The 16700-nt window shown below is 36.2% G+C and overlaps 1 protein-coding gene across 5 annotated transcripts in view; it reads right to left on the bottom strand.

The window, feature by feature from the left end:
* The window catches only part of ASCC1 (activating signal cointegrator 1 complex subunit 1), a 192454-nt gene that overhangs the window by 154455 nt on the left and 21299 nt on the right, over positions 1–16700 (bottom strand). For all 5 annotated transcript variants that reach the window (XM_077124990.1, XM_077124991.1, XM_077124988.1 and 2 more), the window contains one exon: positions 604–782. In XM_077124990.1, the coding sequence (XP_076981105.1) occupies positions 604–782 (179 nt within the window). The remainder of the gene's footprint in view (positions 1–603; positions 783–16700) is intronic.

Raw genomic sequence — 16700 nt, 5'->3', positions numbered from 1 at the left:
CCTGTACACACGCTCTTACAAATTCTACTCATATTAACCAAAAACTAGAAAAGAAAAATGTCCTTCAATGGATGGTTAAATAAGCTGTGATACATCCACATAATGGAATACTACCCAGCAATAATAAAGACCAAACTACTGATACCAGCAACAATTTTCAACATTTTCTAAATGTTCCATAATAAATGGAAACATATTTAATATATATTGCTTTCATAAATTTTTAAAAAACAGTAAACATTTTTCTAATCACCTAAAAGGATATACAAAGAGTTTTAAACCTTATTTTCTAATCTGGAAAGGCAGAAGGTAGATAAAATCATGCTATCTCATTAATGCTGCTTCGAGCAACATGCACAACAGCATGTATAGTAAGATAATTCATATGTCTTGAAATTTTTTAAAATATTTCTGTAATATATTAGAGACATACATGCTGATGCATCTATACTTTTTCTTCATCATAGAATTATAGGAAATCACTGTTTTTGGTGAGGGGAGAGGTATGTATCTTTTTACTGGTTGAATTATGAGCTGTTTGGTACTCTTCTTTATATTTGACTTTTCTTAGTAAATTTTTGTTTTATTTTATTTGCCACTTACCATGCCGCACTTCTCCAGCACTTCCTCCTGGAACTTCAGGAATCGTTCCTGAACCTCAACTTCATTGAGGAAAAAGGCAAGGAAGTGAGTGAAGGGCTGCTTCCTTCTAAAAGTGTGTAAAAGGACATCAATTCGAGTTCGGGCTGAAATGACACCACTCCGATTCTGGCCAGTGATTACTGCAAACAAAGATTAAAGAGTTAATATGATCAAGAACAACCACTTATTTTACAAGCAAGTTGTAAAATAAGTGACCTCTTAATACTGTCATCTCTGGGAAGCTTTAACAGTCTTGTTTGTGTACCTAAATCTGAACATGGGACAGTGTAAAGGGTAAAATGCTAATGATTCACTGTAAGCACAACGAAGTTGAAAAAGAGAATATCTTTAGGACCAGCTGATGTAGTAGAAAAATGAGTTCAAAAGTCGCAAAGCAACCCTCCTACACTGCTGATGGGAATGTAAAATGGTGCAGCCACTGTGGAAACCAGTTTAAGCAGTTCTTCAAAAAGTTAAACATAGAAATACGATACAATTCAGCAATTGCACTCCTAGGCAGATACCCAAAAGAAATAAAAACAGGTGTTGGAATAAAACTCGTACACAAATGTTCATAGCAGCAATATTCATAATAGCCAAAATATGGCAACAACACAAATATGCACCAACTGAAGGATAAACAAAATGTGGTATATATACACAACGGAATTATACTCAGCAGTAGAAAGAAATAAAGTACTGATAAATATTACAACATACATAAATCTTGAAAACACTATGCTAAGTGAAAGAAACCAGACATTAAAGGCCACAAATTATATGATTCCATTTGTATGAAATATTCAGAATATGTAACTCCATAGAGACAGAAAGCAGATTACTGATCGTCCAGGCTAGATAATGGTGATGGTTACACAAAATTGTGAATGTAACCACTGCCAATGAATTGAGCAACACGGTAATTACTCAATTTAATATTTAATATGGTTACAATGGCTAATTTTATGTTGTATGTATTTTGCCATAATAAAAAAATACATAAAAATGATACAATGCATAGAAATTCCAATAACAGCAGCAAATTAAGACTAAAAAACATAAATTTTATGTTACATGAATTTTATCTCAATTTAAAAAATACTGTCATAAATTCATTTTTAGTGATTCACTACAGTTAAACAGCAAAGAAGAGTCTACTGCAAAATAGTCTTAATCTGTAAGTATGAACACAGTAAATTAAAGTTAAATAAAAATGTTTATCTATATCTATATTATAGATATATAATCGAAACCTATAATATATTCTTTGCCCCTGTCGGTAAAGAAACAAAACTATTTAGACATTACACAAGAACTTGAACCCTTCAGGTTTCAGAACTGGTAGGGCTTGGTACAAGAGGGAAACTAAGAAAAGGTAAAGAAGCTATATGAGCTATTATTAAAACTGACATTTCAACAGACTATTTATTAAAAAGTAAACTACAAAGGACTTCCAGAGAAGATGGCGGCTTAGTAAGACACACGGATCTTAGTTCCTCCTCCAGAACAGCTACTAAAGAAACAGAAACGGTACAGAACAGATCCCGGAGTCACGACAAAGACCAAAAATACAGTGTACCCCATTCTGGAACGGCTGAACCGGCTGGGAGAATCCAATGCGGTGAGATCCCCGAGTGGCGTGCGCTTCCCCGGGCTGTGGCGGCTGGTGGCCGGAGCCGCTCCCTCCCTCCTTCCGGGGCCGGCTGGGAGATTGGGACAGGCGGTCCCCTCAAGCCGCGGCGGTCGGCGCCCCCCATCACGCTTGGCTTCCCGGGCCGGCTGGGAGATTTGGATCGGCACTCCTCCAAGCCGCAGAGGCCGGCGCCCCCCCCCCACGCGCGGATTCCCAGGCCGGCTGGGAGATTTGGATCAGCACTCTTCCAAGCCGCTTCGGCTGGCGACCCTCCTCCACAGCGAGAGTCTTCCAAAGTTAAAGGAGCCACAGCATATTTTACTGGTGAGATCCACAGACCATACTGCTTGCAGAGCGCCACATACGGGGCAGGATAAGAAAAACAGAGTCCAGAGATTTCACAGAAAAATCTTTGAACCTGCTGAGTCCCACACCCAGGGAAATCTGATTAAATGCCCAGACGCCAGCTAAAAATAATGGATCACGCCAGAAAAATTGAAGATATGGCCCAGTCAAAGGAACAAACCAACAGTTCAAATGAGATACAGGAGCTGAGACAACTAATGCTGAATATACGAACAGAAATGGAAAACCTCTTCAAAAACCAAATCAATAAATTGAGGGAGGACATGAAGAAGACATGGGCTGAACAAAAAGAAGAAATAGGAACTCTGAAAAAACAAATCACAGAACTGATGGGATTGAAGGACAAAGTAGAAAAGATGGAAAAAACAATGGATACCTACAATGGTAGATTTAAAGAGACGGAGGCTAGAATTAGTGAACTTGAGGATGGAACATCTGAATTCCAAAAAGAAACAGAAATATATGGAAAAGAATGGAAAAATTTGAGCAGGGGATCAGGGAACTGAATGATAATATGAAGCGCACAAATATACGTGTCGTGGGTGTCCCAGAAGGAGAAGAGAAGGGAAAAGGAGGAGAAAAACTAATGGAAGAAATTATCACTGAAAATTTCCCAACTCTTATGAAAGACCCAAAATTACAGATCCAAGAAGTACAGAGCACCCCAAAGACAACAGACCCAAGTAGGCATTCGCCAAGACACTTACTAGTTAGAATGTCAAAGGACAAGAGAAAGAGAGGATCTTGAAAGCAGCAAGAGAAAAACAATCCATCACATACAAGGGAAACCCAATAAGACTATGTGTAGATTTCTCAACAGAAACCATGGAAGCCAGAAGACAGTGGGATGATATATTTAAATTACTAAAAGAGAAAAACTGCCAACTAAGACTTCTATATCCAGCAAAATTGTCCTTCAAAAATGAGGGAGAAATTAAAACATTTTCAGACAAAAAGTCATTGAGAGAATTTGTGACCAAGAGACCAGCTCTGCAAGAAATACTAAAGGGAGCACTACAGTCAGATAAAAAAGACAGAAGAGAGAGGTATGGAGAAGAGTGTAGAAAGAAGGAAAATCAAATATGATATATATAATACAAAAGGGAAAATGGTAGAGGAAAATATTATCCAAACAGTAATAACACTAAATGTTAATGGACTGAATTTCCCAATCAAAAGACATAGACTGGCAGAATGGATTAAAAAACAGGATCCTTCTATATGCTGTCTAATGGAAACACACCTTAGACCCAAAGATAAACATAGGTTGAAAGTGAAAGGTTGGGAAAAGATATTTCATGCAAATAACAACCAGAAAAGGCAGGAGTAGCTATACTAATATCCAACAAATTAGACTTCAAATGTAAAACAGTTAAAACAGACAAAGAAGGACACTATCTAATAATAAAAGGAACAATTAAACAAGAAGACATAACAATCATAAATATTTACGCACCGAACCAGAATGCCCCAAAATACGTGAGGAATACACTGCAATCACTGAAAAGGGAAATAGACACATATACCATAATAGTTGGAAACTTCAATTCACCACTCTCGTCAATGGACAGAACATCTAGACAAAGGATCAATAAAGAAATAGAGAATTTGAATATTACAATAAATGAGCTAGACTTAACAGACATTTATAGGACATTACATCCCGCAACAGCAGGATACACCTTTTTCTCAAGTGCTCATGGATCATTCTCGAAGATAGACCATATGCTGGGTCACAAAGCAAGTCTTAACAAATTTAAAAAGATTGAAATCATACACAACACTTTTTCGGATCATAAAGGAATGAAGTTGGAAATCAATAATAGGCGGAGTGCCAGAAAATTCACAAATACGTGGAGGCTCAACAACACACTCTTAAACAACGAGTGGGTCAAGGAAGAAATTGCAAGAGAAATTAGTAAATATCTCGAGGCGAATGAAAACAAAAACAAACATATCAAAACCTATGGGATGCAGCAAAGGCAGTGCTAAGAGGGAAATTTATTGCCCTAAATGCCTATATCAGAAAAGAAGAAAAGGCAAAAATTCAGGAATTAACTATCCACTTGGAAGAACTGGAGAAAGAACAGCAAACTAACCCCAAAGCAAGCAAACGGAAAGAAATAACAAAGATTAGAGCAGAAATAAATGAAATTGAAAACATGAAAACAATAGAGAAAATCAACAAGACCAGAAGTTGGTTCTATGAGAAAATCAATAAGATTGATGGGCCCTTAGCAAGACTGACAAAAAGAAGAAGAGAGAGGATGCAAATAAATAAGATCAGAAATGGAAGAGGAGACATAACCACTGACCTTACAGAAATAAAGGAGGTAATAACAGGATACTATGAACAACTTTACGCTAATAAATAGAACAATTTAGATGAAATGGACGGGTTCTTGGAAAGGCATGAACAACCAACTTTGATTCAAGAAGAAATAGATGACCTCAACAAACCAATCACAAGAAAGAAATTGAATCAGTCATTCAAAAGCTTCCTAAAAAGAAAAGTCCAGGACCAGACGGCTTCACATCTGAATTCTACCAAACATTCCAGAAAGAATTAGTACCAACTCTCCTCATACTCTTAAAAAAAATCGAAGTGGAGGGAAAGCTACCTAATTCATTCTATGAAGCCAACATCACCCTCATACCAAAACCAGGCAAAGATATTACAAAAAAAGAAAACTACAGACCAATCTCTCTAATGAATATAGATGCAAAAATCCTCAACAAAATTCTAGCAAATCGAATCCAACAACACATTAAAAGAATTATACATCATGACCAAGTAGGATTCATCCCAGGTATGCAAGGATGGTTCAACATAAGAAAATCAATTAATGTAATACACCATATCAACAAATCAAAGCAGAAAAATCACATGATCATCTCAATTGATGCAGAGGAGGCATTCGACAAGATTCAACATCCTTTCCTGTTGAAAACACTTCAAAAGATAGGAATACAAGGGAACTTCCTTAAAATGATAGAGGGAATACATGAAAAACCCACAGCTAATATCATCCTCAGTGGGGAAAAACTGAAAACTTTCCCCCTAAGATCAGGAACAAGACAAGGATGTCCACTATCACCACTATTATTCAACATCGTGTTGGAGGTTCTAGCCAGAGCAATAAGACAAGAAAAAGAAATACAAGGCATCAAAATTGGAAAGGAAGAAGGAAAACTATCACTGTTTGCAGACGATATGATACTATACGTTGAAAACCCGGAAAAATCCACAACAAAACTACTAGAGCTAATAAATGAGTACAGCAAAGTAGCAGGTTACAAGATCAACATTCAAAAATCTGTAGCATTTCTATACACCAGCAATAAACAAGCTGAGGGGGAAATCAAGAAACGAATCCCATTTACAATTGCAACTAAAAGAATAAAATACCTAGGAATAAATTTAACTAAAGAGACAAAAAAACTATACAAAGAAAACTACAAAAAACTGTTAAAAGAAATCACAGAAGACCTAAATAGATGGAAGGGCATACCGTGTTCATGGATTGGAAGACTAAATATAGTTAAGATGTCAATCCTACCTAAATTGATTTACAGATTCAATGCAATACCAATCAAAATCCCAACAACTTATTTTTCAGAAATAGAAAAACCAATAAGCAAATTTATCTGGAAGGGCAGGGTGCCCCGAATTGCTAAAAGTATCTTGAGGAAAAAAACGAAGCTGGAGGTCTCGCGATGTCGGACTTTAAGGCATATTATGAAGCCACAGGGGTCAAAACAGCATGGTATTGGCATAAAGATAGATATATCGACCAATGGAATCGAATAGAGTGCTCAGATATAGACCCTCTCTTCTATGGACATTTGATCTTTGATAAGGCAGTCAAGCCAACTCACCTGGGACAGAACAGTCTCTTCAATAAATGGTGCCTAGAGAACTGGATATCCATATGCAAAAGAATGAAAGAGGACCCGTATCTCACACCCTATACAAAAGTTAACTCAAAATGGATCAAAGATCTAAACATTAGGTCTAAGACCATAAAACAGTTAGAGGAAAATGTAGGGAGATATCTTATGAAACTTACAATTGGAGGCGGTTTTATGGACCTTAAACCTAAAGCAAGAGCACTGAAGAAGGAAATAAATAAATGGGAACTCCTCAAAATTAAACACTTTTGTGCATCAAAGAACTTCATCAAGAAAGTAGAAAGACAGCCTACACAATGGGAGACAATATTTGGAAACGACATATCAGATAAAGGTCTAGTATCCAGAATTTATAAAGAGATTTTTCAACTCAACAACAAAAAGACAGCCAACCCAATTACAAAATGGGAAAAAGACTTGAACAGACACCTCACAGAAGAGGAAATACAAATGGCCAAAAGGCACATGAAGAGATGCTCAACGTCCCTGGCCATTAGAGAAATGCAAATCAAAACCACAATGAGATATCATCTCACACCCACCAGAATGGCCATTATCAACAAAACAGAAAATGACAAGTGCTGGAGAGGATGCGGAGAAAGAGGCACACTTATCCACTGTTGGTGGGAATGTCAAAGGGTGCAACCACTGTGGAAGGCAGTTTGGCGGTTCCTCAAAAAGCTGAATATAGAATTGCCATACGACCCAGCAATACCATTGCTGGGTATCTACTCAAAGGACTTAAGGGCAAAGACACAAACGGACATTTGCACACCAATGTTTATAGCAGCGTTATTTACAATTGCAAAGAGATGGAAACAGGCAAAATGTCCATCAGCAGACGAGTGGCTCAACAAACTGTGGTATATACATACGATGGAATATTATGCAGCTTTAAGACCGGATAAACTTATGAAGCATGTAATAACATGGATGGACCTAGAGAACATTATGCTGAGTGAGTCTAGCCAAAAACTAAAAGACAAATACTGTATGGTCCCACTGATGTGAACCGACATTCGAGAATAAACTTGGTGGGAATTGTCAAATGGTGCAACCACTGTGGAAGGCAGTTTGGCGGTTCCTCAAAAAGCTGAATATAGAATTGCCATACGACCCAGCAATACCATTGCTGGGTATCTACTCAAAGGACTTAAGGGCAAAGACACAAACGGACATTTGCACACCAATGTTTATAGCAGCGTTATTTACAATTGCAAAGAGATGGAAACAGGCAAAATGTCCATCAGCAGACGAGTGGCTCAACAAACTGTGGTATATACATACGATGGAATATTATGCAGCTTTAAGACAGGATAAACTTATGAAGCATGTAATAACATGGATGGACCTAGAGAACATTATGCTGAGTGAGTCTAGCCAAAAACTAAAAGACAAATACTGTATGGTCCCACTGATGTGAACCGACATTCTAGAATAAACTTGGAATATGTCACTGGTAACAGAGACCAGCAGGAGTTAGAATCAGGGTAAGATAATGGGTAATTGGAGCTGAAGGGATACAGACTGTGCAACAGGACTAGATACAAAAACTCAAAAATTGACAGCACAATACTACCAAATTGTAATGTAATCATGTTAAAACACTGAATGAAGCACATCTGAGCTATAGTTTTTGTTTGTGTTTTTTTCTTTTTCCTTTTTTTCTTTTTTATATTTTGTATTTTTTAATTTTTTCTCTATATTGTCATTCTAAATCTTTTTCTGTTGTTTTGCTAGTTCTATTTCTAAATCGATGCAAATGTACTAAGAAATGATGATCATACATCTATCTATGTGATGATATTAAGAATTACTGACTGCATATGTAGAATGGAATGATTTCTAAATGTTGTGTTAGTTAATTTTTATTAATTAATAAAAAAAACTAATTAAGTCAGTTGAGTCCACTAGACAGGCATCTCAAACCTTGAGTTTGGGTAGCCAAGTAGGTTCTAAAAACAAGTACAATCACTTTTATTCTATGTGTGGGTAAATGAGTACTAAAATAAAGACATGCATGAAGAAAAAATAATAGGTTGGGAATAAGGAGAGAAAATACACTTAGGTTTAAACTATGGACAACAGCTAATAGTACTAATTTAATATTCTTTCAATTGTAACAAATGAAACTACTGTTAAAAAACAGAATTGCAAAAAATATTGTCATCATCAATTGTAACAAATTTTTCTCACCAATGGTGGGGAGGTGTATGGGAATTCTGTATTTTATGAATGATTGTTCTATAAACCTACAACTTCTCTATCTAGTAAAAAATAAAAGAAAAAAAAGTGCAGCAGGCAGAATATGAAAAAACAAATGTCACCAAAAAAAAAAAAAGTAAACTGCAAGCAGATAGTAGAAAAAGATGAAAAATTATGAAACTCTAACCCATACCAAACTTTAAATCTGTTCTATAACCGCTTGGTTTTTTTGTATTCATGTTATATTTCAAAAAAAAAATGTTAAAAAGATAGGGGTTTCCTAAATTTAGGGTTCCTCAACTGTAACTGTAACCACTGTATGCCAAGCATCCATCTGGATAGCTTCATATCATCCTGCGGGCAAGGGGAACTAATGCAAACATGAAGTTCAGGCTGCCTGCTGAACCATGAGTAATAAAGTACTTTGTCCCTGGAAAAAAAAAAAAGTAAAGGACAGACTTCTGATTATGAAGTACCAACTGTAATAGCGAAGTGTGCCATGTACTTTAAAAGCCACAAACCCTATTCCTTCCAGGCAGTTATGCTCACTGTAGAAATAAAAACTCTAAATCCATTTATTTGTCCTGATAGTTTTTATGAAACACTTGACATTTTCTGTAAGAACCACCTTTATATTTCCTCACTATCCCATGGTAAGAACAAAAATATTATACCCAATTTGGTGTAGAGAAACAAGGTGGAAATTTCTAAGCAAAAAATTAAATTGAAATGAATGGATTAAGAGGCCCGAGAACTGTTTGCCTAAGTAAAAAACTGACATAAGTAACAACCATGAAATGTAAAAAAAGAAAGAAAAATAGAAATTATTTTAATGGCATTATATATACATCATTTGAGAATCCCAAAGGCTCAAACACCCAGCGAAGGGAAATGTCCACAGCAGACCCTCAAGTATTGTGCTAGAGAGATAAGGATAAAAGAAAGTTCAAAGGCAAACTGGGACAAAATTAAAGGAAAGGAAAAACCATAATTACCTCTGCTAGAGACCACAAATCTATTGACAAACAAAAAGGAAAAGGGAAAATTTTTTTAAAAGCTTAAAACCCATGTTTATGTTTTGTTATGTTATGTAAAAGTCTCATACAAAATGTTAAATCTGTTAGTTTTCATTAAGAATGTGATCTAGTAGAAAATACGCTAGTAAGATGTTTTCATTTTTGTAACAAAGAAAACTGAGAAGAGCACTTGAAAGGTGCTCAGGGAGACTGATTTTCAGGAAAAGATTTGAAGTTGATCAAACGATGACAAAGAGCAAATATAATCGAGGTTAGAGATGTTTTACAATTATAAATACCCGAGAGGACTAGAATTTAGATGCAGCGAATCTAAGGACTATCAGGGAAAAAATAATTAAAGGAACTTATGTTAGTTAACTTTAAAAAACCAATTCCCTAACTGCAATGATATTACAATTCTGAAAACTTCTCCTGATATTCCATTGTCTGAGACTTCAGAACACACTAAATTAGATGCTTTTCTAAAGGACAAATTATCATCTACTAGATCGATCATTTTCTTTTCTGGTTTCTCTAAATTAGGAGAGTCAAGAGAAAATGAATAAACAATATCAAAAACCATACTAATGCAACTATAATCTTAAATTAACATCACAACTCAATTTTACTGTAATCAATAAATTTGATTTTTCTATAAAATTTACTTTCCTACAAGACCAATAAACCAGTCTATTCCCTTGCTTGTCAATTAAATTAGTTCCACTAAATTCTTAATTTTTAACAGATACACTATATTTCCACACTGAAATACTTGGGCTTTTAAGTCAGTCAGATTGCAATCTTTACAATCTGTCTGCCCTTTTCTAGATAAGTTTTGGAATAACTTATTGTCTTAAAATGAGTACAGTCTCCAAATTTATTCCATGGTATAATGTTTACTGCAATAAAAAGTATATATTTTAGTATACAGATAAAAAAGAAATGTTTATACTGATTACATCTGGGGTTGAGATTAAAAGAGATTCCCCTTTATGTCTTATATATAATTTCTGCAAGCTTTCACTTCTATAATTGGAAAAAACTAGAATAAAGACATAAGCTTTAATGCAATTATAAAATTACTTCAGTATTTGTATCCTGATTACTTTGTGTTTTTTTTGGACATGAGATTTATTAAGTCTTAGAAACAGGAGAGGGGCTCTGGTGGCAGCCATTCAGAGCATGGAAGTTATCATTTCCCAAAGGTGGGAGTGCAAGGGGAAGCATTTAAGGGTTTAGGACAAAGACATTCAATAGGGTATGAGAACAGTGTTTCAGCATTTTCATGACTGGGGGGGTTTGGAGATTTGTTATGAACAGTCATTAGGGGAGAGAAGCCTTTTGGGTTTTTTAAAAAATATTTTTATTGAGATATCTTCACATACATACAGTCCATCCAAAGTACACAATCGATGGCTCACAATATCATCACATAGGAGTGTATTCATCACCATGATCATTTTTAGAGCATTTGCATCACTCCAGAAAAAGAAATAAAAAGAAAAAAGAAAAAACTCATACATCTCATACTCCTTACCCTTCTCTCTCATTGACCACTAGTATTTCAATCTACCCAATTTATTTTACCCCTTATCTCCTCCTATTATTATTTTTTTACTCATCTGTTCATACCCTGGATAAAAGGAGCATCAGACACAAGGTTTTCACAATCACATGGTTACAGTGTAAAAGCTATATAGTTATACAATTGTCTTCAAGAATCAAGGCTATCCAGGGGATGCCCTGATGAATCCCAGAGTGATTTGATCAGTGAGTGGAAAATATTTGCAAAGTCCCCTTCGGGGTATGGTGAGAACAGGGGAAAACTCAACTTCCCCAAGCTGAATTCTTGATATTCTCACAAGCAGTGTGGACAACCAAAGCTATAGGCTGAGCCCCGAGTCTTGGAGTTTGTTCATATGAAACTTAACCCCACAAAGGATAGGTCAAGCCTACTTAAAATTAGGCCTAGGAGTCACCCCCAAGAGAACCTCTTTTGTTGCTCAGATGTGGCCTCTCTCTCCAGCCAACACTGAAAGAAAACTCACCACCCTCCCCCTGTCTACGTGGGACATGACTCCCACGGGTGTGGACCTTCCTGGCAACGTGGGACAGAAATCCCAGAATGAGCTCAGATTCAGCATCAGGGGATTGAGAATAACTCTAGAATGAGTTGAGACCCAGCATCAAGGGATTGAGAAAACCTTCTCAACCAAAAGGGGAAAGAGTGAAATGAGACAAAGTGTCAATGGCTGAGAGATTCCAAACAGAGTCGAGAGGTTATCCTGGAGGTTATTCTTACGCATTAAGTAGATATCACCTTGTTATTCAAGATGTAGTGGAGAGCCTGGAGGGAACTGCCTGAAAATGTAGGGCTGTGTTCCAGTAGCCATGTTTCTTGATGATGACTGTATAATGACAAAGCTTTCACAATGTGACTGTGAAATTGTGAAAATCTTGTGTCTGATGCTCCTTTTATTTACGTTGTCAAAAGATGAGTAGAACATATGGAATAAAAATAAATAATATGTGGAACAAATGTTAAAATAAATTTGGTTTGAAATGCTAGTGATCAGTGAAAGGGAGGGGTAAGGGGTATGGGGTATGGCACGTAAAATTTTTTTTCCTGTTTTTGTTTTATTTTTCTGTTGTCTTTTTATTTCTTTTTCTGAATTGATGCAAATGTTTTGGGAAATGATCATGATGATGAATATGCAACTATGTGATGATATTGTGAATTGCTGAGTGTATGTGTCGGGAATGTTTGTGTTTCTTTCTTGTAATTTTTTTTTAATTAATAAAATCTTTTTTTTTTAAATCAGAAAAAAACAAAAAAGAATCAAGGCTAGAGGGTCGCCCTCTGACCCTGAGCCTCCCGCCCAGCCTGTGTGCTCAGTATCTGGCATGAAATGTAATTGCTGTCAGACTTGGGTAGAAGGAAAAATTGAAACACCCATGTGGATTTGGTATATTTCTAATTTGACTTGATCCTTTTTTGAAAAGACCTTCTGTTTACAGTTGTCATTTATTTGGCCGGTGACCAGGAATTCTGGCTTAGGGAGAAGACGAGAATCGGGGAGAGGTGGACTATTATAATAACTGGGTATAAATTGAACCCTTCATGCTTTAATTTTTCTGTATCGCCCTCGAATAAACTCTAATAAATTTGCAGAAATGTCATAAGAAAAAAAAGAAAAAAAGAATCAAGGCTACTAGAACACAGTTCAACAGTTTCAGGTACTTCCCTATAGCCACTCCAATACACCATAAACTAAAAAGGGATATCTATATAACACATAAGAATAGCCTCCAGGATAACCTCCCGATTTTGTCTGAAATTTCTCAGCCACTGAGACTATTTTTTCTCTTCCCTCTTCTGGTCAAGAAGGCTTTATCAATCCCATGATGCCAGGTCCTGACTTATCCTGGGGAATCAGGTCCCACACTGCCAGGGAGATTTATACCCCTGGGAGTCATGTCATACACAAGGGGAAAGGGCAGTGAGTTCACCTGCCAAGTTGGCTTAGACAAAGAGGCCACATTTGAGCAACAAAAGAGGTTCTCTGGGGTGACTCTTAGGCATAGTTATAAGTAGGCTTAATTTCTCCTCTGCAGGAATAATTTTCATAGGGGTGAACCCCAAGATAGAAGGCTCAGCCTATTGACTGGCTATCCCCACTGCTTGGAAGAAAATCAGAAACTCAGAAGGGGAGGTTAACGTTTCTTCCTTTCTCCCCAGTCCCCAAGGAGACTTTGCAAACACTTTTTTATTCTCTGCCCAAATTATTCTGGGATGTATCGGGGTATTACACTAACCTGTACAAACCAACAAGATCTCACAAACCTTCAAGATTCCATGTAATTATGGTGTTTGAATGAACTGACCTGTATCTTAATTGGTAATGCTTAAAGAAAAATCTAAATTTTTCTATCTCTAATTTTAGTGAATGAATATTTATTTTGATAAAAGTCCATCAAAAATGTTGTTCAAGTTCTTATGGTAGAGTTTGCTGACTTTACCAAGGAACCAAGGAAAACTCTAATGCAGCAATTGCTCAATAAGGAGCCACTAGCCACATGTAGCTATTTAAATCAAAAGTTAAATTAATCAAAATTAAATAAAATGTATAATTCAGTTCTTCAGTCACAACTAGCCATTTTCAAATAATCATAGCCAATTGTGGCTAGTGACTCCAGGTGGTACAGATAAAGAACATTCCCACCACCACAGTAAGTTCTTTAGGACAGGACGGCTCTACAGTCAACTGCAACTTATCTGTCCAGGGGATTGTTATTAAATAGGACAAAATTAGAATAGAACTTGTGATTTTTTTCTGTTGAAACTTAATCTATAAGTATTTATGGAAAATTGATTATTACAGACTGTCGCATTCTTTGACTTTGAAAAACTCCTGTAGTTTTAAAATGAGTTTTTAAAAATGTCGCTACACTGCTCCTCAGTTAAAGCAATTTTATAATAAAGAATCTGCCATTGGTTCACAAGATGTTGGATACACTTTCTGACTTCATTTCTACTGTCAAACTATTTTTTTCATGTATGAGCAGCTGTTTGAATCGGGGCACGTTATTTATTTATTTATTTATTTATTAATCAAAGAAAAAAAAGAAATTAACACAACATTTAGAAATCATTCCATTCTACATATGCAATCAGTAATTCTTAACATCATCACATAGATGCATGATCATCATTTCTTAGTACATTTGCATCGATTTAGGAAAAAACTAGCAAAACAACAGAAAAAGATATAGAATCTTAATATAGAGAAAAAATAAAAACAATAATAATAATAAAAAAGACACAAACACACAAACAACAACAACACAAAAACTATAGCTCAGATGCAGCTTCATTCAGTGTTTTAACATAATTACATTACAATTAGGTATTATTGTGCTGTCAATTTTTGAGTTTCTGTATCTAGTCCTGTTGCACAGTCTGTATCCCTTCAGCTCCAATTACGCATTATCTTACCCTGTTTCTAACTCCTGCTGGTCTCTGTTACCAATGACATATTCCAAGTTTATTCTAGAATGTCGGTTCACATCAGTGGGACCATACAGTATTTGTCCTTTAGTTTTTGGCTAGACTCACTCAGCATAATGTTCTCTAGGTCCATCCATGTTATTACATGCTTCATAAGTTTATCCTGTCTTAAAGCTGCATAATATTCCATCGTATGTATATACCACACTTTGTTGAGCCACTCGTCTGCTGATGGACATTTTGCCTGTTTCCATCTCTTTGCAATTGTAAATAACGCTGCTATAAACATTGGTGTGCAAATGTCCGTTTGTGTCTTTGCCCTTAAGTCCTTTGAGTAGATACCCAGCAATGGTATTGCTGGGTCGTATGGCAATTCTATATTCAGCTTTTTGAGGAACCGCCAAACTGCCTTTCACAGTGGTTGCACCATTTGACATTCCCACCAACAATGGATAACTGTGCCTCTTTCTCCACATGCTAACCAGCACTTGTCACTTTCTGTTTTGTTGATAATGGCCATTCTGGTGGGTGTGAGATGATATCTCATTGTGGTTTTGATTTGCATTTCTCTAATGGCCAGGGACATTGAGCATCTCTTCATGTGCCTTTTGGCCATTTGTATTTCCTCTTCTGTGAGGTGTCTGTTCAAGTCTTTTTCCCATTTTGTAATTGGGTTGGCTGTCTTTTTGTTGTTGAGTTGAAAAATCTCTTTATAAATTCTGGATACTAGACCTTTATCTGATATGTCGTTTCCAAATATTGTCTCCCATTGTGTAGGCTGTCTTTCTACTTTCTTGATGAAGTTCTTTGATACACAAAAGTGTTTAATTTTGAGGAGCTCCCATTTATTTCTTTCTTTCTTCAGTGCTCTTGCATTAGGTTTAAGGTCCATAAAACCGCCTCCAATTGTAAGTTTCATAAGATATCTCCCTACATTTTCCTCTAACTGTTTTATGGTCTTAGACCTAATGTTTAGATCTTTGATCCATTTTGAGTTAACTTTTGTATAGGGTGTGAGATACGGGTCCTCTTTCATTCTTTTGCATATGGATATCCAGTTCTCTAGGCACCATTTATTGAAGAGACTGTTCTGTCCCAGGTGAGTTGGCTTGACTGCCTTATCAAAGATCAAATGTCCATAGATGAGAGGGTCTATATCTGAGCACTCTATTCAATTCCATTGGTCGATATATCTATCTTTATGCCAATACCATGCTGTTTTGACCCCTGTGGCTTCATAATATGCCTTAAAGTCCGGCAGCGTGAGACCTCCAGCTTCGTTTTTTTTCCTCAAGATACTTTTAGCAGTTCGGGGCACTCTGCCCTTCCAGATAAATTTGCTTATTGGTTTTTCTATTTCTGAAAAATAAGTTGTTGGGATTTTGATTGGTATTGCATTGAATCTGTAAATCAATTTAGGTAGGATTGACATCTTAACTATATTTAGTCTTCCAATCCATGAACACGGTATGCCCTTCCATCTATTTAGGTCTTCTGTGATTTCTCTTAACAGTTTTTTGTAGTTTTCTTTGTATAGTTTTTTTGTCTCTTTAGTTAAATTTATTCCTAGGTATTTTATTCTTTTAGTTGCAATTGTAAATGGGATTCGTTTCTTGATTTCCCCCTCAGCTTATTCATTGCTGGTGTATAGAAATGCTACAGATTTTTGAATGTTGATCTTGTAACCTGCTACTTTGCTGTACTCATTTATTAGCTCTAGTAGTTTTGTTGTGGATTTTTCCGGGTTTTCAACGTATAGTATCATATCGTCTGCAAACAGTGATAGTTTTCCTTCTTCCTTTCCAATTTTGATGCCTTGTATTTCTTTTTCTTGTCTTATTGCTCTGGCTAGAACCTCCAACACGATGTTGAATAATAGTGGTGATAGTGGACATCCTTGTCTTGTTCCTGATCTTAG

The sequence above is a fragment of the Tamandua tetradactyla genome, chromosome 13 (genome assembly GCF_023851605.1).
Source record: "Tamandua tetradactyla isolate mTamTet1 chromosome 13, mTamTet1.pri, whole genome shotgun sequence".
Classification (NCBI taxonomy): Eukaryota; Metazoa; Chordata; class Mammalia; order Pilosa; family Myrmecophagidae; genus Tamandua; species Tamandua tetradactyla.
Note: the sequence above shows the minus strand (reverse complement) of the source record. Positions and strands in the feature narration are given on the sequence as shown.